This window comes from Oryctolagus cuniculus, chromosome 15, assembly GCF_964237555.1.
Source record: "Oryctolagus cuniculus chromosome 15, mOryCun1.1, whole genome shotgun sequence".
Lineage (NCBI taxonomy): Eukaryota > Metazoa > Chordata > Mammalia > Lagomorpha > Leporidae > Oryctolagus > Oryctolagus cuniculus.
The window spans coordinates 60,851,740-60,873,372 of NC_091446.1; the positions used below are offsets into that span (position 1 = coordinate 60,851,740).

Sequence of the window (21,633 nt, forward strand, 5' to 3'; positions counted from 1 at the left end):
TGTTTACTTTGAACTTGAGCGCCTATATGCAGGGGGCACAGCAAGGACACCACCCTTGATCCCTCCCTGAGCTTCTCACAGTCTGAGCCTGTGAGTGCCTAGGGCAGCTTTGAACCATTTCCGTTTCCACCACCGTTCTCTGAGTGTGTACCGTGGCCAGGGACTCCTTAGGCACTGGGGGCACACATTCCTGTCCGTGGGAAGCTATGCGTCAGCTACGGGAGCAAGGGAAGGAAGGGGCCGTGGCAGGGCAGGCTGCAGGATTAAGGGAGGCGTCAGGCTTGACCTTGTCAAAGTGAGGTTTGATCCAAAACTTGAAGGAGGGATTTGGCCCAGTGAGTATCTGGGAACAGAGAGTTGCAGGCAGGGAAACAAAATCCAACACAAACATCAGGAAGGAGTCTGAGTGAGGCCGTGGGAGGGAAGCGAGGGCTTGCGTGCCGCTGCTAATTGCATTGTGGCTGCCCTGTGGGGGGGGCGATGTACCCAGCCAGAGCACCAAGCTCTGCCCGAACCCCTGGGCCAACGGAAATCAAACAAAGGCCCTTTCACAATGAAGATGTGGCCTTGAGCAAGCCCACTATTCCCTGGCCTCAGTGACCTGGCCCATTGGCTCATGGCCCCTGAGTACACCTTTGTAGTAACACCAATAACAAAATAATAATGCTAGCAATACGATGGCCATTGCGGCGTATTTCCCTTGAGGAATAGGTTAATTATTGTTATTATAGAGACTTTAAAAAAATCAAAGTCAAACCATTTGTCTTTGGTGGTTTCGGAAGAAAAGAATGGCAAGATCATGGCCTTGGGCTGGGGGGTGGGGTGGGGATGAGGTGGAAGAGGCACGGGTTTTCCTCTCACCAGCGTTGAACAGGCCCCACTTTGAGGGAGCTGTGCTCCCAGCATCCTGCGCAGCTAGCTGTTCCCTGAGAGCTGAGGTTCAGGATGTCCGTTGCAAGCAGCGGCCGTTGGTCGGGAAGGTTTGGAAAGTGTTACGCAAACGGTGAAAAAAACGGTCTTTGGTGGATGGAGAAAGCAGCAAAAACCTGGCAGAGGGTCCTACTTTGAGGCTGTAGGGACCAGAATTGCAAACTCCCTGCCCACTGGGTTGCTGAAAGGAGTGACTCGAGAGTATCCTATTGGCTGTGCTTGGCTTTGCCCAAAATCAAGGTCAGGGCCTTTATTCCAGAGAAGGACTTTCCCTGCCCGTGGCAGACAGGACAGTTTGGTTTTCTTTTAATGCCAGTGCAAAGAGATGGGCTTGTTGGGGACGAGCCCTCCGGCTCCCAAGACACAGGAGGGGTGACAGGGCCGATCAGGTCACAGAAGCCAAATCCCACCAGCATCCCACTGGAATAGACACACAATGACACCTGCTTCACGGAGCAGCCGTGATGCTCAAGTGAGTGAGTACACATGAAGCTCTGAGAGACACCTGCGAAGTCTTAGTGAGCGAGCGTCCTGGTCTCAGGGTATGTGGGCTCCTCCTAATGACGTCCGAGTGTTTTCCACCGAGCGCGGCCTCTTAGGCGACAATTTCCAGTGCAGGCACACGTTCAGGTCATGCAGCTTTCCTTTTTCTGTTCCTTCTTTTTTAAAATATTTTTTGTTTCTTTGTAAGGCAGAGTTAGAGAGAGAGAGAGAGAGGGAGGGAGAGAGAGAGAGAGATTGATTGACAGAGAAAGAGAAAGAAATCTTTTATCCGCCGGTCCACTCCCCAAATGGTCACAACACTCTGGGCAAAGTCAAAGCCAGCAGCCAGGAGCTCCATCCAGGTCTCCCATGTGAGTGGCGGGGGCCCAGGCGCTGGGGCCATTTTCACTGCTTTCCCAGGAAGATTAGCAGGGAGCTGGATCAGAAGTGGAGTCCTTATTGGATGTAAATAGCAGCTTAACCCACTGTACCACAAGGCTGGCTCCCTCTTTTTAAAATTTTTTTCTATATTTGAAAGGCAGAGAGAGAGAGAGAGATCGCCCATCCACTGGTATACTATCCAAATGCCCAAAATAGCCAGAGCTGGGACAGGCCTGATCCAGAAACTGGGACTTCTATCTGGGCCTCCCATGGCAGTGGCAGGGACCCCAGTACTTGAACCAGCACCTGCTGCCTCCCATAGTTCACATTAGCAGGAAGTTGAAATCAGGAGGAAACCTGGAAACCTGGGATTTGAACCTTGGCACTCTGATATGGGATATGGGTGTCCCCCTGCACTGAATGACTGCCTCCCCGTGTCCGTCTATTCGTTCTGTTCTGTTCTGTTCTGTTCTGTTCTGTTCTGTTCTTTTCTTTCTTTCTCTCTCTCTCTCTCTCTCTCTCTTTTTTTTTTGACAGGCAGAGTGGACAGTGAGAGAGAGAGAGAGAGAGAGAAAGGTCTTACTTTTTCCGTTGGTTTAACCCCCCAATGGCCGCTGCGGCTGGCGCTCTGCGGCCAGCGCACCACACTGATCCGAAGCCCGGAGCCAGGTGCTTCTCCTGGTCTCCCATGTGGGTGCAGGGCCCAAGGACTTGGGCCATCCTCCACTGCACTCCCAGGCCACAGCAGAGAGCTGGACAGGAAGAGGAGCAACCGGGACAGAATCTGGTGCCCCGACCGGGACTAGAACCCGGGGTGCCGGCGCCGCAGGTGGAGGATTAGCCTATTGAGCCGCAGCGCTGGCCTCTCTTCTTTCTAACCAAAATTTTTCTTAATTTTAAAAGAGCCATCATTTTCTAAGCCAGCACTATCCAGAAGAAATAGAATGCAAACCACAAACATAATGTCAACATTTTTAGTAGCTACATTTTTATGAGTAGAAGGAGGGTGGGTACTTGGTGTGATTAAGCTGCCGCTTGGAATGCCACGTCCATAGCAGAGTGCCTGCATTCCAGTCCTGGCTCTGCTTCCTCTTCCAGCTTCCTGCTCATGTGCATCCTGGGAGGCAGCAGGTGATGGCTCAGGTGGTGGGTCCCTGCACACACCGGGAGACCCAGACGGAGTTCCTGGCTCCTGGCTTCGGCCTTGCCCAGTGCTTGCTTTTGTGGGCATTTGGGGAGTGAACCAGGAGATGTGAGATCTTTCTGTCTTTGTCCCTTTGTCTCTTCAGGTGTAATGAATTTTAATAATGTATTTTAGCCCAGTATATCCAAAATATTGTCATTTCAGCACATAATTAAACTTTATTAATATGTTTTACATTCTTTCTCTTTACCATATGGAAATCCAGTGTATCTTTTACAAATATAGCACATCTCAGCTTGGACTAGCCACATCTCAAGGGCTTAATAGCCACCTTGGCTACCACGTGGGACAGTGCAGTTCTGAGTGGCAGGAGATGGCTGGGGCAGGGAGTGGGGGTCGGCTGGTCAGGCGGGGCCCTGGCTCTCCCCTGTCACACCAAGGTAACCAGGGAGACCTGTGACACAGAGGCTTCTCCGGTCACACGGAGCGCGAGCCCTGCAATCCCAAAAGTGTGGTTTTGAGCTGAGAGAGATTGAGCAAGCTCAGGCCTGCTCCTAACTGTCTTCTTCCTCCTCACTCCCCTCACTCCTCTGCCTGTGGTGAGGATCCCATTCTAAACTGCGGCTCGCCTTTCATGGAGTGCCATCCGCTATTGGAATGCTGGGAGAGGGGCCGGTGCAGGTTCAGCCGCAGCCTTCAGTGTCAGTGCTGGTTCAGGTCCTGGTTCTTCCACTTCCCCCACTTCCACTGCAGCTCCCACTAATGCGCCTGAGAAATCAGTGGATGAAGGCCCGGGTGCTTTGGTCCCTGCACCCACGTGGGAGGAGTGGATGAAGCTCCCGGTTCAGCCCTGCGCATTGCAGCCATTAAGAGTGTGAACCAGGGGTGGACAACCTCTCTCTCTGTCTCTCCTTCTCTCTCTCTCTTTGTAACTCTGCCTTTCAAATAGATAAGTAAACCTTTAAAAAAAAAAAAAAAAAAGAAATGCTAGGAGGAACAAGATCAAGAGCCCTATTACACAATATAGTGACTGTAGTTAACTACAAGGACAGCTGTTTCTTGACTTATAATGAGGGCTATGTCCCAGTAAACCCTTTGGAGACTGAAATATCATCAGTAGAAGATGCATGGAATCTGTCTTACCTCCAGTATCCTGGCTTAGCAGCACAGCACACTGCAGGGCTAAGGTTGTTTCCCCTCTTGATCGCACAGCTGACTGGGGCCGCACCTGCTACCACCGCCCGTGTCATGACGGGTTATCTGACTGCATGTGGCTGCCTGGGAAAGAGCAAATTTCGAAACAAGGTTTATTTCGTTTTTTTTTTTTTTTTTTAAGATTTATTTATTTATTTGAAAGGCAGAGCTACACAGAGAGAGGAGACACAAAGAGAGAGAGAGGTCTTCCACCCACTGGTTCACTCCCCAATTGGCCGCAACAGCCGGAGCTGCGCCGATCTGAAGCCAGGAGCCAGGAGCTTCTTCTGGGTCTCCCACGCGGCTGCAGGGGCCCAAGCACTTGGGCCATCTTCTACTGCTTTCCCAGGCCATAGCAGAGAGCTGGATGGAAAGAGGAGCAGCCGGGACTAGAACCGGCGCCCATATGGGATGCCCGTGCTTCAGGCTAGGGCGTTAACCTGCTGTGCCACAGGGCCAGCCCCTCGAAACAAGGTTTCTACTGAATGTATATCATTTTTGCACCTTGCAAAATCAAATATTTATAAGTGGAACCAGTATAGGTTGGGAACTTCAGTATTCTTTTTTTTTTTTTTTTTAAGATTTATTTTTATTTCTTTGAAAGACAGTTACAGAGAGAGGTAGAGACAGAGAGAGAGAAAGGCCTTCCATCTGCTGGTTCACTTTCCAAATGACTGCAACAGACAGACTGAGCTGATCCGAACCCTGGAGTCAGGAGCTTCTCTGGGTCTCCCACGTGTGTGCAGGGGCCCAAGCACTTGGGCCATCTTCTACTGCTTTCCCAGGCCACAACAGAGAGCTGGATCGGAAGTGGAGCAGCTGGGACTCAAACCAGCACCCATATGGGATGCCCGCACTGCAGGCCAGGACTTTAACTCACTGTACCACAGCACTGGCCCTTGTATTCTTTTTCTTTTTAAAAAATTATTTATTTATTTCAAAGGCAGAGTGACAGGGAGAAACAGTGAAGAGAGAGATCTTCCATATGCTAGTCCACTCCCCAAGTGGTTGCAAGAGCTGAGGCTTTGGCTGTGCTGAAGCCAAGAGCCAGAAACTCCATCTGGGTCTCTCATGTGGGTGTCAGAGATCAAAGCACTGAACCATCTGCTGCCTTCTGAGGAGCATTAGCAGAGAGCTGGATCGGTAGCAGAGCAGCAGGGACTCAAACTGGCTCTGTGATATGGGATGTGGGCGTCCTGAGCGGTGCACCACAAGGCCTGCCACGTGTTGTATTGCATTCTTTAAAAGATGTATTGATTTTAAAGGCAGACTGAGAAAGAGGAAGGCACAGAGAGGTCTTCTATTCAATACTTTCTCCTCCAAATGCTCACAACAGCTGGGGCAGGACCAGGCCAAAGTCAAGAAACCAGGAACTCCATCTGGGTCTCCCATGTGGGTGGCAGGGACCCAACCACTTGAGCCATCAAGATGCCTCCCAGGGTGTGCACTGGCAGGAAGTTGGAATTAGAAATGGAACCAGAATTGAAACCCAAACACTCCAAAATGGCATGTGGATGTCTTAACCGCTACATCAAACACCTGCCTTCTTTTTAAAAAGTAATTATTTTGGGAGACTGGCTGAGCCCATCTCTGGTCACTCTGCAAAAGTCTGCAGTGGCCAGGACTCAACCAGGTTTGTAGTTGGAAGCCAGGAACTCAATTCAGGTCTCCCAGTGCCTTAACGGCTAAGCCAAGCCTTGCCCATCCATGGAAAATTACCTGAAATGTTGTCTGGTGACAACCTGGCTTCCCGTCCTCGTCAGGACCATCAACACCAGCCTTTGAGCACGCACTTCCTTCACAGTAAATCCTCTCACCCCACCCCCATTCTCTTGTCTGTGGAGACCCTGGCTACTCTACTGAGTTCACACGCAGAATACGCCACACCCCCAACAGGTGCATCACGGGGTCTCAGAGAGCCGTGGAAGTCATGTGACCTGGTCTCTGTGTCCCTGAAGCATACAGCATCTCAATTGTCCCTCCTATGAAGTGGGGACTTGGTCAAAGCTGACCTGTAGTGATGGCCCGTGGTCTGCAGGGCACCAGAGGGCTGTGGGAACAGCAGCCCTGATGCAGTACAGCCCTGGGACCCCCACCTCTGTCCTGAAATGAGGAAGGAGAGCAGCCGTCAGACCTCTCTCTGCTGTTTCCTCGTGGGCGGCCTGGCTGGAGCCCACGTCTCCTGTCCGGGCCGGGAGGAATCCTGTGCAATGGCCTTCCAAGGCCACCCTGCCCTTCTCTGTCCGTTCCTGGTGGATCTGGGGCTGGGCCCTGCCCTTCCTCAGAGCCTCCAAGCTCAGTCCCATGAGAAATCTCCATGTGATTCTTTAGTAGGAATTAAAGATGAAAATTCACCCTGAGAAGAACTTCTCCCATCTCAGTGCTGTGAAGCTTGTAAATGCATTTCACCAAGAAGTGATTTTGTTCAATTGTCATGCTTGTGACCAAGACAAAAAAATTAAAAAAAAAAAAAAAAAAAAAAAAGCCTGAGTCTGGGGGAAAAAAAAAATGGTTCCCAGCAGAGACCAGCATTGTGGCGCCGCGGGTTACGCTGCAGCTTGGGCTGCGGCATCCTGTGTTAAGTCCCAGTTTGAGTCCCAGGTGCTCTGCTTTTAATCCAGCTTCCAACTAAGCTTCCTGGGAAGGCAGCAGAAAATGGCCCAAGTACTTGAGCCCCTGCCACCCACCCACGTGGGAGACCCGGATGGAGTTCCAGGCTGCTGGCTTCAGCCTGGTCCAGCCCTGGCCGTTGAGTCCCTTTGGGGGAATGAACCAGCAGATGGAAGATCTCTCTTTGTCTCTCTTTCTCTCTCCCCCTCTGTCTCTCTGTCACTCTACCTTTCAAAAAAGAAAGGAAGAAGACAAGAGCCCCTCCAGTGTGGTAACTTCACTGGTGAATGTGGTCAGCCTCTGGGCCGTTGAGGATCTGACTAATGTTCTGTGGTTACAAGTTCAGGTGCAAGAGTGTGTCTCTTCCTTAGTGACCACTGACCTTCCACAGCATTGCAGGCATGTGAGTGTGGTTTTGCTAGGTGTGTTTTGGAACGGTTGGGTTGCAAAGTCCAGGAAATACTGTCACTGGGTTTGGTGACTTGGAGAGCCTGCTTGTGTGCAGAGCGAGTTCAGTCTTGAGGAGGGAGAGTTAACGTATGGGTTATGAGACTTGCTCGAACCCAGAACCAAGCTAGTTGTGGGGAGTCAGTGGGGCTGTGTGTGAGGGGACTTCAGAAAGTCTGGGAGCGCGCATTGTGGCACACGGGCTAAGACACCCCTTGGGGCACTTGCATCCCGGATGTAACTGAGATCCAGTCCTGCCTTTGCTTCTGGATCAAGCTTCTTGCTGATGAGGGCCCTGGGCGGCAGCAAGTGATGGTTCAAGTACTCGGGTCCCTGCCCCACTGTGAGAGGTCTGGATGGACTTCCTGGCTCCTGGCTTCAGCCTGACCCAGCCCTGGCTGTTGTAGATATTTGGGAATGAACCAGTGGACAGTGGATGGTGTCTCCCTCTCTCTTTCCCCCTCTCTCTCTTTCCCTCTCTTGTCTGTCACTCTGACTTTCAAATAAGTTAATAAAATTTTAAAAAGCAATTTTATCTTGGTGCAAAAAATTTAGAAATCCAGGCATAAATTTTCTTAATATGCAGTTTCCACTAAGTTTTGTGGAGCCCTCATAGTAGCCAACTGATGTGTGTGGGGGGGAGGGCATAAAATGAGAGCAATGAAGGGAGAAGGCAGGGATCCAGAGTGCCAGGGAGGGATGTGCGCCTCTGAATTGCCAAAGGCAGCACGCAGCTGTCGTAACCTCCAGGTGGGAGGCAACAAGGGATTTGTCCTTGGGTTTTTTTGTTTGTTTGGTTGGTTTTTTTTTTTTTTTTTTTTTTTGGACAGGCAGAGTTAGATAGCGAGCGAGAGAGAGAGAGACAGAGAGAAAGGTCTTCCTTTTCCGTTGGTTCACCCCCCAAATGGCCGCTATGGCTGGCGTTGTGCCAATCTGAAGCCAGGAGCCAGGTGCTTCCTCCTGGTCTCCCATGCGGGTGCAGGGCCCAAGGACGTGGGCCATCCTCCACGGCCCTCCCGGGCCACAGCAGAGAGCTGGCCTGGAAGAGGAGCAACCGGGACAGAATCCAGCGCCCCAACTGGGACTAGAACCCAGGGTGCCGGCACCGCAGGCGGAGGATTAGCCAAGTGGGCCGCGGTGCCAGCTGTCCTTGCTTTTAAATCCCTGTATCAGCTCCCCAATTGTCAATTTTCTGTAGAAAGTAGTTACACATGTGTTTAATAAGAAAAGATAATTAAAGATATGCAGAAGTAATTTTTGAATTGCATTGATAGATAGTGTCCTAGAATTAGATTCAAGAAGTTACTTAAAGATCTCTCTTGGATCATTTGCAAAGGATCAGGTACCCACCACCCCAAGTTCATTCTTGTTTCCTTATGTTTGAAATGTGCCCCGAGAGATCTGTTTCCAATGTGCTTGATCCCTGTGAAAATATTCCCTAGACGGGTGGACATTGTGGTCCAGCAGGTTAAGCCGCTGCCTGAGACACGTGCACTCCGTCTTGGAGTGCCTGTTTGAATCTGGGCCGCTCTACCTCTCAGTCACCTTCCTGCTACTGTGCATCCTGGGAGGCAGCAAATACGCAGGCTGCAGTACCTGAGTCCCTTTCTCCCTTGAGACTCAGAAGGAGTTTACTAGTTTTTTTTTTTTTTTTTTTTTTTTTTTTTTTAAGTCGGAGGTAGAGAGAGGTAGAGACAGAGAGACTTCTTCTATCTCCTGGTTCATTCCCTAGATGGCTGCAATGGCTGGCCCTGGGCCAGGAGCCAAGAGCTTCTTCCTGGTCGCCCCGATTTGTGCAGGGGCTCAAACACTTGGGCCATCTTCTGCTGCTTTTCCCAGGCCATTAGCAGGGAGCTGGTTTGGTAGTGGAGCAGCTGGGACTTGAACCAGTGCCCATATGGGATGGTGGTGTTGCCTGTGGCAGCTTTACCTGCTACGCCACAACGCTAGCCCCCAGAAGTTCTCATCTTCTGACTTGGGCCTGGCCCAGTCCCAGCTGTGTAGGCATTTGGGGAGTCAACCAGCAGATGGAAGATCTCTCTTGTCTCTGTTGCTCTGTCTTTCAAATAAATAAAACACACACACACGAAACTATAATTTTGGATTTAGAATTTCATATTCTACTAGATTCAAGGTTGCATTTTATGCCATTCTTTTTTCACAGATAGACTATTTTTTAAAGAATACTCTTAGATTCACAGCAAAATTGAGTAAAAGGTACAAAGATTTTTCACATACCCTCTGCTCTTGTTTTTCTCTTTTCATAATTTTTAAAAATTATTTAAATGGCAGAGTTACAAGGTAAGGGAGAGAGAGACAGAGAGAGAGAGATTAAGCCTCCATCCACTGATTCACTCTCCAAATGGCTGCAACAGCCAAGGCTGGGCCAGGCCAAAGTCAGGAGCCCAGAGCTTTTCCCAGGTCTCCCATGTGCAGGGACCCAGGCATCTTCTGCTGCTTTTCCAGGTGCATTCGCAGGGAGCTGGATTGGATGTGGAGCAGCTGGGACTCGAACCAGCACCCATGTGGGATGCTGATGTTGCAGGTGGTAGCTTGGCCCACTATGCCACAGTGCTTTTTTTTTTTTTTTTTTTTTTTTTTTAATTTGTGAGGCAGAGAGAGAGAGAGGGAGGGAGGGAGTTCACTCACCAGATGCCCGCAGTTGCTGAATCTAGGGCTGAAGGTTAGGGACTCAGCCATTTGCACCATCACCACTGCCTCCCACGTTCCACGTTAGTGACAAACTGGAGTCAGGAGTGGAGCTGAGTGTGGAATGCAAGTACTCTGACAGACTGGCGGGCATCCTAGCTAGCAAATTAGCCAGCAGGCTGAACACATACCCCTCACGAGTTTTTTGCACCAATTTAAGCATATCTTTAAATTCCAATTTTTCCAAGATTTTTTTGAAGTGTGCTTGTATAGTGAGCCTTCGTCTACCCACTGCTCAGCTTTAGCAGTTCCTATACCGCTGCTGTATCCCTCCCAGACCCCCTTCAAAATGGATTATTTACAGGCGAATTCCAGTGACTTTATTCTAAACAGAAGCGCTTGGTGGGTAGCTCCAAAAGGAAGGGGCTAGAGGGAGGACTTCTGCTTCTTCTACCACCTTCGTCCCTTCTGCCTTCCTTCCCACAGGTCCCTGGGGCATCATTTAGGGAACTTGCCCCCATCGCCTTTCTGGCTTGTACGTTTCCCCTCCAAGTAATGAGTTAGATGGTTTCTAAGGTTCCTTCCTGTTCTAGAAACAAAAAGTTCTTGTGAGGTCACCCTTTAACCCCCAAGAGCACACAGATTTGCTACAGGACCCAGCTGCTATCTGTTTGTTGGTGCTGTGCCCAGTCGGGAGCCAAGATCCTCCGTGCAGAGCCGGGGAAGTGTCCTGGAGGCTGCTCCGTGCTGGAGTCTTTACCTTGGAGTTTCTGGTTTTATTCCTCAAAGATTTATTTATTATTTAAAAAGCACAGAGAGATGGGGGAGAGAGAGATCCACCTGTCTGTTGTTTCGCTCCCTAGATGGCTGCAACGGCCTGGCCTAGGCTGAAGTCAGGAGCCTAGCACCCCAACCTGGTCTTCTGGCAGGGGTCCATGCACTTGGATCATCTTCCGTTGCTTTCCCAGGCACTTTGGCAGGGAGCTGGATTGAAAGTGGAGCAGCTGGGGCCCAAACTGGCACCCAGAGGGGATGCCGGTGTCACAGGCAGCAGCTTAACCCACTGTGCCACAGCGCCAGCGCCAGCCCCAGCCTTAGAGCTTGGAGCCATTTTGTGCCATTCTCAGTATCTCTCCTAAGGAGCTCCATTCGTGGCCAGAGGCCTTCTGCTGAGTTGTGATGCTGGGAGAGTTCAAAGGCTCTCAGCCAGTTCCTTCTATAAGAAGACTGCCCTCGGGGCTTTGCAGGTCAAGCTACTGCCTACAGTGCTGGCATCCCTTATGCGCGTCGGTTCAAGACCTGGCTGCTCCACTCTGATCCAGCTCTCTGTTAATGCACCTGGGAAGGCAGCAGAGGATGGCCAAGTGCTTGGGTCCCTGTACCCATGCGGGAGACCTGGATGGAGTTCCAGGCTCCCAACTTCAGCCTGGCCTAGCACTAACTGTTGTGGCCATTTGGGAAGTGAACTGCCGGATGGACGATCTCTCTCTCTCCCCCCTCCCCGCCTCTCTCTCTCTGTAACTCTCCCTTTCAAATAAATAAAATAAATATTAAAAAAAAAAAAGGAAGACTGCCCTGAAACCAACCGCTAGTGAAAAATGATGTGACTATTGCTTTGGGGATTGTTGTTACCTTCTCAGACATCAAGGGACTGACTTCTGACATGTTCCAGAGTGATTTCTAAGGAGTAAGGTTATCCATTTTAGCACCAACATTGTGGTGCAGCTAGTGAAGCTGCAGCCCATATCAGGGCACTGATTCGAGTCCAGGCTGCTCTACTTCCAATCCAGCTCCCTGCCAATGTGCCTTGGACAGCAGTGGAAGATGGCCTAAGTGCTCGGGTCTCTGCCACCCATGTAGGAGACCAGGATGGAGTTCCTGGCTCCTGGCTTCGTCCCAAACCAGCCCCAACTGTTGCAGCCATTTGGGGAGTGAACCAGCAGACAGAAGGTCTCTCTGTCTCTCCCTCTCTGTGTCACTTCGCCTTTCAAATAAATAAATCAATGAATCTTTTTTTTAAAAGAATACCAATTTTACAAGTAAATCAACTGAATGTGAAATAAAGTAGATGCTTTTAAGTTTGCTTGGCAAGTGAAGGATTAAGTCTGGATTAGAATTTGTCTTTCAAAAATATGGAAAACAGGCATGCTGTAGAGCTGGAAGTTTAGAGTACAGATCCTCTTTGGTTAACTGGAGGAATCTTTGGGCAGGAAGATGGGACCCTTCCCTACAGCGTGTGCCATGTTAGTGCTTTTGTGGCCAACCCTTCGTTGGTTGCCGACAGTATCAGAACCTGACCGATGGAGGCATGGAGAGTGAGTGGTCAGCACTCCTTGGCTGGCTAGTGAAGGACATGGGTTTGGACCCAGGACTTAATTTTTAAGGTGTTTTTTTTTTTTTTTTTTTTTTTTTAGTTTAAATGTGTTTTATTTTTAGACAACCTACATGACAATGTTTTTTCCTTAAAAACAATGCCTCCACTCAAGTAAATCACAGTCAAAATAAATGAGCTCAAGATAGCATCAGCCCCATTTCTTGTAAGTCCTGATGCTGTGTGGCTGACGAGCACCAGCCAGTGAGGATGAGCAGTGAGAGATCCAACGTCGTTGCCAAACTCACTACTATAAAAAGGAGGAAGATTACATTAACATTTCCCTCCACACACCCAAACATTTCTAGGCTGCAAAGACCCAGGACTGCTGACTGTTGCATGTCTTAATCCTGCTCCTGTGTAGCTTCAAGACCAGGGCAGTGAGGCCGGAGGAAGACTATTGGGAAAAAGGACTTGGTTGTCAATGTGATGGGAAAAGAACAAGTGCTTATGAACACTGAAAACGTGTTTGAGAAATCATCACGACCCAGAGGGGAAAATGAAGTATGCAGACCCCTCCTTGATCCAGCATAAGCTCTGATCAGCTCGGCGAGTGTGCAGGAAACTTCTTGAAGCCATTGGCAGGAGCTTTTGTTTGGGTGCCAAAGTTTTAATCTGGGGGCTAGGATGAAAAGAGACCAAAGAGGAAGCCGCATATTCCCAGCTGACCCCAATCTCCCATAGCGCGGAGCCTGCCGGCTTTGTGAGTTTGGGTGGTGGTCCCTGGGCAGAGTCTGGGTTGCAGCTGGCTCCGGAGGGCCTTCTGCAGGGCATCTGGACACACGCTTGTGTTCTCACAGCAGAGCTGTGCAGAGCTGTTCCTCCGTTAGACTCTGGGCCCCTGTCCTTGTCCTCAGCAGGAAATGGTGAAGGAAGCGGAGAACAAGGGAAGGGAAACTCCGCCCTCCTATCAGAGGAGAAGCAAGGGTGAGGATGTGGGGGAGTGTGGGGCAAGCGCAGGAGCCACAGGGACAGCCGGGTGGGGGCAGCGTGGCTGACTCTTGAGAAGATGTAAGGAAAATTGTATGCCCGGGGTCATGTGTGATAAACTGTCGCATCTGTTGTGGGACTGTCCTGCGGAGCCGCAGTCCAACAGAAATCCACACGCCACCCCCAGGGTCGCGGGAAACATTAGTTACAGGGGACAAGGGTCTGTGTGTGCTCACACCTCAGCAGCTTACGCCTAAGAGGACACCCACGCCCCTTGCTCCCTGCTTCTGGCTTCTGCAGGGCCAGAGGATCCAAAGATCCAGGTGGACATTTCTTCCAGGGGCAAAGCTGAGTGTAGAACTGGAACACAATTGTAGGAAACACTGGATGTCCCAGAGCAGAGAGCTGCAAAGCAGGGTTTCTGTTTGGCTCAGCTTTTGTGAAGGAACATCCTCACTCAGTTCTTGAGGTGGAGGGAGAACCGGGCACCAGCGGGAGCAAGTGAGCCCAAGGAGGGGAAGCTGTTTCTCTCAGCTCTGACCACTTGCTCTTGAGGATGAGAACTTAGCCGTGCGGTGTTGCTTCTCAAGCTTGGCCCAGTGACTTCTGTTACTCTCGGGTGAAAAAGCATAGGCAGAACATTTTAGACGGAAAAGCGCTCAGCGAGCAAGAGGCAGCGCCTTGCAGGGTCTCTTGGTCCCGCAGGGGACTCTGGGTGTGAGCCACCTGTAGTTCACAGCGGTGCCCGGGGAAGCAGAAACAGACCACCCTGAATGCTGATGCTACTGTTTTGATGGGAAAAAAATGTCAACAGGCGAGTAGCAGACAACAAAGCTTCGGAAAAAGTAGGTCTGGGGAGAGTCCAGGGCAGTTTCATAATGGGTATGAATTGTGATTTCGTGGCCTTTCTTTCTCTCTGGCTTTCTGGGTTTTGATGTGGATCTCTTTCTATTTGTTCAGGAAATTGTGACGTGAGTTCTGGGCAGGGTTTGAGGTTTTGGAACCCTCTCTAAAAGGGACAGCCAGCACCCTGCTGCATTTCCTAATCGTGAGTTGGCTTGAGCTGGTCACGATGCAGAAGCTCCTCACCTGCAGTGGGCTTGTCCTGGCGCTCGGCCTCATCCTCACTTTGGATTCTTCAGTCCAAGGTAAGACCTGGGAGTCTGGATCCCCTAGAGTCTTCTTTGGTCACGCAAATAATTTCTGTCCCTTCAGGGTACAGAAGGGATAGTGGTGTGGAACATGAGGCAAAGGTGGGTAGGAGTGGTGAACTCCTTAGTGTGAGTTCTATTAAGTTTGGTACCAAGAAAAATGCAATGCTGAGGCAGGTGCAGCCTTGTGGACTCTTGCAATGGTTGCAGTGTGCTGTGTTATTTTTGGGTTAATATGTGTGGTTTATACATAAAAACCCAGGAAAGAGATATGAGAAGTGGTCCATACGTCTGCTGTCTGGAGATAGCACCTGTGGGTGTTTGGAGATTTGCTCTCTGCCCCCCCTCGGGGGTTTAGTGCATTGTGGTGCTATTGTTATTTTAACACTAGGAGAGGCTAGTTTTCAAAATTGGGGTACATTTGACCATGTGTACTTTTTTTCTTTTAGAACTTGGTCACTACTGAAAATTCAATTGTGGTTAGACATAGTTAATGCAAACCCTATCAGATTTTAACGAGAGGCCAAAAGATGGAAGTATTTGTGCTGTTACTCAGAGAAGCATCACACTCGGCAGTGTCTTCTTGGGTTTCTCCGTCATCTGGGGGTGGTTTGCTTAGACTGGAACAACCTGAAACCATTGGTGACTAAGAAGATGAAAATGACCAGTTTATAAGAAACGTGATGTCTTCTTCTTTGGAATCATGTCTACACAAGGCCGTGGCCTGATCAATAGATGGCAGAATTTATGGTAGAAAATAAGAAGTTCCCCAAGTGGAAAGGGGAAACGTTGAGTCACAGTGACACATAAGTGCTGGATATGCGTCTTCAAAGTGACTACGAGCTGTCATGCTCTTACTTCCGGGGGAAATGAGATCTTACAGATGAACTCAGAGATGTTCCACATATATTGGAAAGTTATAGAATTATTTTCTCATAACGATGAAAAACAGCAAGTAATGTTCCTGAAACTTTTCCATTAATTGATTTATATTTGAAATAAAACATCCTTGAATGTAGGGAACTGGCTTTACCTGGGTCTTCTAGGGGAAATCTTCAACTTGATGTAACAGTTCCCTAATGGTCATGTGTTCCAACAAGCTCAGGAGCTGTGAGGCGGGGGGTGCATTTGGCACAGTGCTTGGATGCTACTTGTGACTCCCACACCCTGTACTGGAGTGCTTGGGTTCAAGTCCCCACTTTACTTTTTTTTTAAACATTTGTTTTATTTATTTGAAAGACAGTTATGGAGAGCGGAAGAGACAGAGAGAGAGAGAGAGAGAGGTCTTCCATTTACTGGTTCACTCCCTGAATAGCCTTAATGGCCAGAGCTGAGCTGATCTGAAGCCAGGAGCCAGAAGCTTCCTCCAGGTCTCCCACAGGGGTGTAGGGGCCAAGGTATTGGCCATCCTCTGCTGCTTTCCCAGGCACATTAGCAGGGAGCTGGATAAGAAGTGGGGCAGCCAGGACTTGAACTGACACTAATGTTGGTGCTGCAGGCCGAGGCTTTTTTTTTTTTTTTTTAAGATTTATTTTTATTTATTTTAAAGACAGAGTTACAGAGAGAGGTAGAGACAAAGAGAGAGAGAAGTCTTCCATCTGCTGGTTCATTCCCCAGATGGCCGCAATGGCCGGAGCTGCGCCAATCCGAAGCCAGGAGCCAGGAGCCAGGAGCCAGGAGCTTCTTCTGGGTCTCCCACGTGGGTGCAGGGGCCCAAGGCCTTCAGCTATCTTCTACTGCTTTCCCAGGCCATAGCAGAGAGTTGGATTAGGAGAGGAGCAGCCGGGACTAGAACCAGTGACCATATGGGATGCCGGCACTTCAGGCCAGGGCTTTAACCCTCTCTGCTACAGCGCTGGCCCCCACTCTACTTTCAATCTAGCATCCTGCTAATGCTACCCTGGGAGGCAGCTGCTAATGGCTGCAGTACTTGGATCCCTGACACCCACTGGGAGACCTGGATTTATTCCATGTCTAGAACTAATTCCAGATCGGTCTGGTCCTGGCTGTTCTGGGCATCTGGGGAGTGAGCCAATGAATGGGAGATTTCTGTCTGCCTCTGTTTTCGCTTTCAAATAAAATGAAAATATAAGTAAAAAAAAACTTTTGAAGGCACAATGAGGTTCATATTTGCAGTACAGACTTGAGTGACCAGCTGGTGCTGAATATGCCCCCAATCAGAGCTTTGTAAGTTTTTATATTTTCAAAATTCCCTAGAAATGTTACACTCCCCACTAAGATTCAAGAGATTATTAACCAGAATGAGGGGCCAGCACTGTGGCACAGCAGGTTAAGCATCTGTTTGTGGCACTGGCATCCCTTAAGGGCACCAGTTTGAGTTCCAGCTGCTCCACTTCCTACCCAGCTCTCTGCTATGGCCTGAGAAAGCAGTAGAAGATGGCTCAAGTCCTTGGGCCTCTGCACCTGCGTGGAGGACTGGAAGAAGCTCCTGGCTCCAGCTCCTGGCTTTGGATCAGCTTGGCTCTGTCTGTGTGGCCATCTGGGGAGAGAACCAGCATATGGAAGACCTCTCTCTCTCTCTCTGTCCCTCTCTGTAGCGATGCCTCTCAAGTAAATAAATAAAAATCTTTAAAAAAAAAAACAATGAAAACAAACACTTTTCTTATGTAGCAAGTATTCATTAGAAAGACATGAAGAATGAAAGACCATTGTGAAATTGTATAAAAACACTAGCATTTAAGTTGCCCTCTTCCCCCTCCTCCCCTTCCTCCTCCATAGTAAATGGAGCTCTTTGTTGGAAAAGGAAACCAAAAAAAGATCCAAAGAATGAACTGGAAAACTAGGGTGTTTCCAGAGAAGTGTACTGTGTCCGGGGGCTCCAGGCTCGTGCCCACATCTGAACGTGAAGGGAGCGAGCTGCCCCGTGTGTGAGTCACAGCAGCCAGAGGCGGCTGGGCAGAACCCTGACGCAGTGCCGCGTGGCACTGGATAACGTGCCTCTTAAAAATTTGTCTTTAATTTTTGATAGCTTTTAAAAATTTATACTATCTATACTATAGTCCAAGGCTCAACAGCTTTCTCAGATGAAGAGTTCAACAAATAAAAAGACCGTAAGACAGCAGGAAAATAGGCAAGGACTAGAAATAGTAATCAAATAAAAAGATGTTCACATTTACCCATGTAAAGTAAATTTTTAAATAGTCACAGAATCATTAATGTCATAGCAGTATCTTTTTCCTATCAATTCGTTTAACAAATAGTTGATAGCATTCTTCTTTATTCTTTGAAAGCATTTAGAAGTAGACTTTAACAAACTGTTTACTTAACCTATTGGTTTGATGAAGTTCAATATTCTTTTATTCTTTTTTTATTTTTTTAAGATTTATTTATTATTTGAAAGGCAAAGTTACAGAGAGGCAGAAAGAGAGAGAGAGAGAGAGAGAGAGAGAGAGAGAGAGAGAGGTAGGTCTTCCATCTGCTGGTTCACTCCCCAAATGGCCATAATGGCTGGAGCTGAGCCGATCCGAAGCCAGGAGCCAGGAGCTTCTTCCTGATCTCCCACGTGGGTGCAGGGGCCCAAGGCCTTTGGCCATCTTCTGCTGCTTTCCCAGGCCACAGCAGAGAGGTGGATCGGAGGTAGAGCAGCTGGCACTCAAAGCGGCACCCACACTGGATGCTGGCACTGCAGGCGGCGTCTACCTAGTACACCGCAGCGCCAGCCTCCCAATAGGTTTCTGACTTGCTTTTGAGCATATTCAGAACCATTGGGGGATACTGTATTGGTTTGCTTGGGTTGCAACAACAAAGTTCCACGGACTGAGTGGCTTAACCCACAGAGAGTTCCGGAGGCCAGGGCCCAAGATCAAGGAGCTGACAAGTCTGAGGCTTTTCCCCTTTAGCTTACAGTCGGCAGCACCCACCCCACCCCAGTCCTCTTTACATGATCTTCCCTCCGTGGCTCTGTGTTCTAATGCCCTCTGGTTAGACGATCCGGTCATACTGGCTTAGAGCAGTTCTAACGTGTTCATCTTAACTAATTACAGCAGCAATGACCCTGTTTCCAAATCATGTCTCAGCGTGAGGCACTGTGGGTTCAGAACTAAACCTATGAATCCGGGGTGGGGTGGGGTGGGGTGTGATTCAGCCCATAACACACTCATACTTACTTTTGCTATAAATCCACCCCAACTAAAGACGGGATTAAAATCGTGTCTGCTAAACACAAGGAAATGGAAATGTGCATGGGTGGGAGATGCTGGAGTACATGGATTTTATGTCACACTCCAGGGGGTGAGTGAGGGGGCCTGCAAATTGTACATTCTTTTTTTTTTTAGTTGCATTTTCTTTTATTAGCCTTTTTTATTTTAAAGATTTGATTTATTTGAAAGTCAGAGTTACACAGAGAGAGGAGAAGCAGAGAGAGGCGGGGGGGAGGGGGTGTCTTCCATCCAATGGTTCACAACCCAGATGGCCACAACGACCTGGAACTGTGCCGATCTGAAGCCAGGAGCCAGGAGCTTCTTCCATGGACTCCCACGTGGGTGCAGGGGCCCAAAGATGGGCCATCTTCTGCTGCTTTCCCAGGCCACAGCAGAGAGCTGGATGGGAAGTGGAGCAGCCAGGTCTCAAACCGGCGCCCATATGGGATGCCAGATCACCATAAAGTAGTAATAAGGAGAAGCCAAGCGCAGGTGCGGCCAGGCGGCCGAGGCCAGCATGTGTGTGTGTGTGTGTGTGAGCGCGGTACCGCCTCCTAGATTCCAGCCCTGGCTAGGATTCCACTGCGCGCTGCGCTCAGTGGAGAGACGTCACCGCCGTCCTCGGGTAATGAGCGGCGCTTTCCCTGGGTAATGAGCGGCGCTTTCCCTGGGCGGAGGAATCAGCACCAATTTACGGAGGAGAACACTGGCCTGACGTGCACCATCCCATTAACTCTTTACGTCAACCTTTAAAAAACAAAACAAAACAAAACTGTGCTTCTTGCCTTTAAAAAAAAAACAAAACAAAACTGTGCTTCTTGCCCAGGGCCAAGTTACAGCTCATCCGTGGCAGAACTGCTGATCGGTCAAGGTCGGGATTAACTTTGTACTGCAGCTCACGGGGGCCAACAGCCTTCTTTCGACCACAGCCTTGGCTATAAAGCTGACTACTGAGGGAAGGAGAAATTGAAAGTAAACTTGGAGCTTTTTATAGCCTGTCCGACCGCGCGAGGGTGGGGGGAGCTTATCCATTTTGTGGAGCTGCTGGGGCAGTAGGAAGTAGCTCAGGCTTAGATAATGAGGCTGTTGGAGTGAATCAAATGTTTTTCTGTTCCCCTCTTAGTTTCTGCTTAGGTTTTTCTGACAGGTGTGTGATAAGTTTCCATTTAAGAGTCGGAAATTAGCAAACTGACTTTGTTGGTAGCAGAATATAAAAATAGGCAGAGACTCCTGGAGAAAGTGGTTTGCTCTGACAACTTTTACTCAGAGAAAGAATTTCGGTAAAGCAGAGCGAGTGAATGTGTGTGTGTAAGAGGGTACTTCCAAAGTTTGTAGGAAAATATAATTCAAAGGATAGTTTATGTTGGTGTAAAAAATTTGAAATTCATGAAAGCTGTTTTCATAACATGCATAATGAAAAAAATTTTGCACCTCAATTTTTTTGCAACAAAATAAAACTTAGACTTTTTTTATTTTTTTGACATGCAGAGTGGACAGTGAGAGAGAGAGACAGAGAGAAAGGTCTTCCTTTTGCCATTGGTTCACCCTCCAATGGCCGCCGTGGCCGGCGCACTGCGGCCAGCGCACTGGACTGATCCGAAGGCAGGAGCCAGGTGCTTCTCCTGGTCTCCCATGGGGTGCAGAGCCCAAGCACTTGGGCCATTCTCCACTGCACTCTCGGGCCATAGCAGAGAGCTGGCCTGGAAGAGGGGCAACTGGGACAGAATCTGGTGCCCCGACCAGGACTAGAACCCGGTGTGCCGGCGCCGCAGGTGGAGGATTAACCTATTGAGCTGCGGCGCCGGCCACTCAGACTTTTAATTCCAGTTTTCCATGAATTTTTTCAAGTACACTCATGTGTTGGGGGAGCAGTGAGGGAAGGGATTCTAAATAAAAATCATCTGGGGGCCAGTGCTGTGGCTTAGTGCGTTAAGCTACCACCTGCAATGCCAGCATCCCACATCCAAGTGCTGGTTCAAGTCCTGGCTGCTCCACTGCTCATCCATCGCCCTGCTAATGCATCTAGGAAGGCAGCAGAAGACGGCCTAAGTGCTTGGGCCCCTGCCACCCACATGGGAGGCCAGGATGGAATTCCAGGCTTCTTGGTTCAGCCTGGGCCGGCCCTGGCTGTTGCAGGCATTTGGGGAATGGATCAGCAAATGGAAGATCTCTGTCTCTCCCCCAGCCCCTATTCCCGCATCATTCTGCCTTCCAAAGAATCTTTAAAAATAAATAAAATATTTTAAAATTTCATTATTCCCCCTGGAATTCATTACAAAACCAACCAGCAGATCCTGTATTGGGAGGGGGGCTTTTAAGAAAATAATATGGGCTGGCGCCGCGGCTCACTAGGTTAATCCTCCGCCTAGCGGCGCCGGCACACCGGGTTCTAGTCCCGGTTGGGGCGCCGGATTCTGTCCCGGTTGCCCCTCTTCCAGGCCAGCTCTCTGCTGTGGCCAGGGAGTGCAGTGGAGGATGGCCCAGGTGCTTGGGCCCTGCACCCCATGGGAGACCAGGAAAAGCACCTGGCTCCTGCCATCGGATCAGCGCGGTGCGCCGGCCACAGCGCGCCAGCCGCGGCGGCCATTGGAGGGTGAACCAACGACAAAAGGAAGACCTTTCTCTCTGTCTCTCTCTCTCTCACTGTCCACTCTGCCTGTCAAAAAATTTAAAAAAAAAGAAAATAATATTTCTGGTTTGTTTTTGTTTTCATCTGCTTGAAAGGCAGAATGACAGAGACAGAATTTTCCATCCACTGGTCCACTCCCCAGATGGCCACAATGGCTAGGGGTAGGTCAGGCTGAAACCAGGAGCTAGGAACTCCACCTGGGTCTCCCACATGGATGGCAGGAGCTCAAGCCATCGTCTCCTGCCTCCCTGGGTGCATAGCAGGAATCTAGATTGGAAGCAGAGCAGCCAGTACTCAAACTGGCAAACTGACATGAGATTCAGGCATCCCTAATGGTGGCCTCACCTGTGCACCACAATGCTGGTCTCTCACCCATTTAAAGTGCACAATTCAATGGTTTTTAGTATATTCACAGAATTGTGCAACCATAACCATAGTTGCTTGTAGAACATTTTTATTACCCCCAAAAAGAAGCCCTCTTCATAAAATTCAGAAGCTGAGATTCTGAGCTTTGGGGCGATCTTCTATTTTATAAGTGTCTATTACTAATTTAC

The 21,633-nt window shown here is 49.4% G+C and overlaps 1 protein-coding gene across 5 annotated transcripts in view; it reads left to right on the top strand.

Moving 5' to 3' along the window:
* Positions 1-21,633, top strand: part of SRGN (serglycin) — a 46,567-nt gene that overhangs the window by 14,853 nt on the left and 10,081 nt on the right. Inside the window, exons 1-2 of one of the 5 annotated variants that reach the window (XM_002718569.5) lie at positions 13,144-13,984; positions 14,100-14,287. In XM_002718569.5, coding sequence (XP_002718615.1) covers positions 14,212-14,287 — 76 coding nt within the window. In that variant the 5' untranslated portion in view covers positions 13,144-13,984; positions 14,100-14,211. Of the gene's footprint in view, positions 1-13,143; positions 13,985-14,099; positions 14,288-21,633 lie in introns of those variants that run through there. The other 4 variants (XM_070057782.1, XM_008270028.4, XM_070057781.1 and 1 more) reach the window with 4 other exon arrangements.